Genomic DNA, 2,150 nt, shown 5'->3' on the forward strand with positions numbered 1-2,150 from the left:
TTTGCACGTCGTTGTTTGTTAATTTTAAGTGCAGCTACGGAGAATGGATCTTTACGTTTGTTTGTCGCGTCTGAACTCTTTACACTTTTCCCTCTTTCTCTTTCTCCAATGTTTACAAATCACACCTGGTTTATTTATTGTGTACTTTAGCGTGTATTATTTTATATTGCAGAAAGTATAAGACGGCGTAGATACGAAGAAGGGAATCTTACGTTTGCTTACGTCGCATCTGAACTCTTTGCACTTTTCATCTTTCTCTCTTTAATGTCTACTTATCACCTGTTTTATTTATTTTGTACTTTATCGTACGTGTTTTAAGTGCGGAAAGGATAACACGGAAAGTTCCGAACTCTGCGTCTTTCATCCCTCTCTCTCCAACGTCCAATTATATACCTGCTGCATTTTAAATGAGGAGCACAACGTGGTGCAGCTTCTCACACAAAGGGGCGACCCTTCCTCTCCGCGCTACGTCACGGCGTCCCTGCCTTCCCCCCCGGTGCGCGGGGTCGAGCGTGACCTCGTGTTTTCATTTACGAATCGAATCTATTTTGGAAACGAGCCCTGAAACGGTTTGCGGAAACGGTTCGCACCGAGACGCGTCGTGAATTTTTTGCGCGAGATCTCGCTCGCCGTTGCTAATTATAAAGAAGGGAGTAAATAATCGCGGCGCTAATTGCCGAGTTCGTTCCCGTACGCGTAGCCAGAAAAGATCGGAGCGGAGAGCTGTCTGTACGGCAAACGGAAATTCGGTTTTGTTGCACGAAACATGGATCCTGTCGGCGGACACAGATGTGAGAAATGGACGTTTGTCTTGCCAGTTTTACCCTCAGAAACGCTCCAGTTTGAATCCGATTCTAGACGACTGTGTTTTCTTTCTTGTATTCCTTTGTGTTATCTTCTCTGCGTTTCTTCTTTGTACGCTCGTTATTCTTCTCTTCTGTCTTCTGTAATTTCTCTTCTCAAGATCTTAATATTTCAAGCACTTGTTCGAAATCGTATTTGTGCATGGTGCGAAATGATTGACATATCGATACATTTAGACAATTTTTTTTTGCATCGTGCACAAGTACCTTCTATAAAGTTCTATTTTGTCCAATTTCTGAATTTGCGATCGTAAATTATTTGATAGTCTGATTACGATCGACATTCTGATTACGTTTTTTTCAAGTCGAAGTTGCAGCATCAGTGATTCTAAAGTCTCTGTGTACTGATGTCACAAGTGTATGTAATATCTAATTGTCACGTGCAGTATCGCATGTATGCTTTGACTCGTTGGCAAAAACACGTGCATGTGCAAGTAAACAACTTAATTCTGGTTGCTAAAAAGTATCATTCTTGTGAGTGAGTTTTTAAATATTGAGTTTGTCGCTTTGAGAGATAAAATTTTATAGCCAATTTTCACTAATCATATTTAAGTGCGTACCTTGTCTTATTTTCTTTGTTTCTTTATTAAAATTTTCTTTTATGTTTATGATAAACGTTTTATGATGAACGTATTATGATAAACGTTTTATGGTTTGTGATAAAAGTTTGAAGAAAACCCATTCTTATCTTTTTTTATTTTCTAATCTGTTACATTTTATTTTGAGATAATTTTAACGTGTTATTTCAATGATGTCGAGCAGTCTCTTTTTTGCTCTGAGACAAAAAAGAAAATGTAGTTTAATAAGAGTATAACATAGTAAAAAGCTGATTAATCAGATCAACATTTCTATTACTTGTAAGCTTGCGAAAGTTCTCTTTTAGTTGTTAAGATATCTTTATGACGACTACAAGTTTTATATGTCGAATAAACGTTTATTTGCAGGTACTCCGGTCATCAGAGCTCCTATCAGTCGCGAAACTGTTTCCCACAAGAATTCAATGGGTTGTAGTCCACCGTACAAGCGCGTTAGGGCATTACGTCTATTTGATTCGCCCACAACCCCAAAAACTCTGATAGAGAAGAGCGTGTTACAAACTCCGGTACCAATAAGGTGTTCTAGATTTTTTAATCTAGAAAAACCTAGACCTTCGAAGATAAGTCCTCCCAGTTACCCGAATAAGTTGGAAAAACCCACTGCGAATTTAAATCCATTCACACCTACTGGCATGTTAATAACAGCAAGAAAAAGAAGCAGATCCAAACGTAGTCTCAATGGGTATGTATG

The 2,150-nt window shown here is 38.5% G+C and overlaps 1 protein-coding gene across 2 annotated transcripts in view; it reads left to right on the forward strand.

The window, feature by feature from the left end:
* Window positions 1–2,150, forward strand: part of LOC112462507 (wee1-like protein kinase) — a 5,522-nt gene that overhangs the window by 767 nt on the left and 2,605 nt on the right. Inside the window, exons 1-2 of one of the 2 annotated variants that reach the window (XM_025028312.1) lie at window positions 230–791; window positions 1,808–2,141. In XM_025028312.1, coding sequence (XP_024884080.1) covers window positions 767–791; window positions 1,808–2,141 — 359 coding nt within the window. In that variant the 5' untranslated portion in view covers window positions 230–766. Of the gene's footprint in view, window positions 1–229; window positions 792–1,807; window positions 2,142–2,150 lie in introns of those variants that run through there. The other variant, XM_025028311.1, reaches the window with a different exon arrangement.

This window comes from Temnothorax curvispinosus, unplaced genomic scaffold (genome assembly GCF_003070985.1).
Source record: "Temnothorax curvispinosus isolate PA1 unplaced genomic scaffold, ASM307098v1 QBEX01012496.1, whole genome shotgun sequence".
Lineage (NCBI taxonomy): Eukaryota > Metazoa > Arthropoda > Insecta > Hymenoptera > Formicidae > Temnothorax > Temnothorax curvispinosus.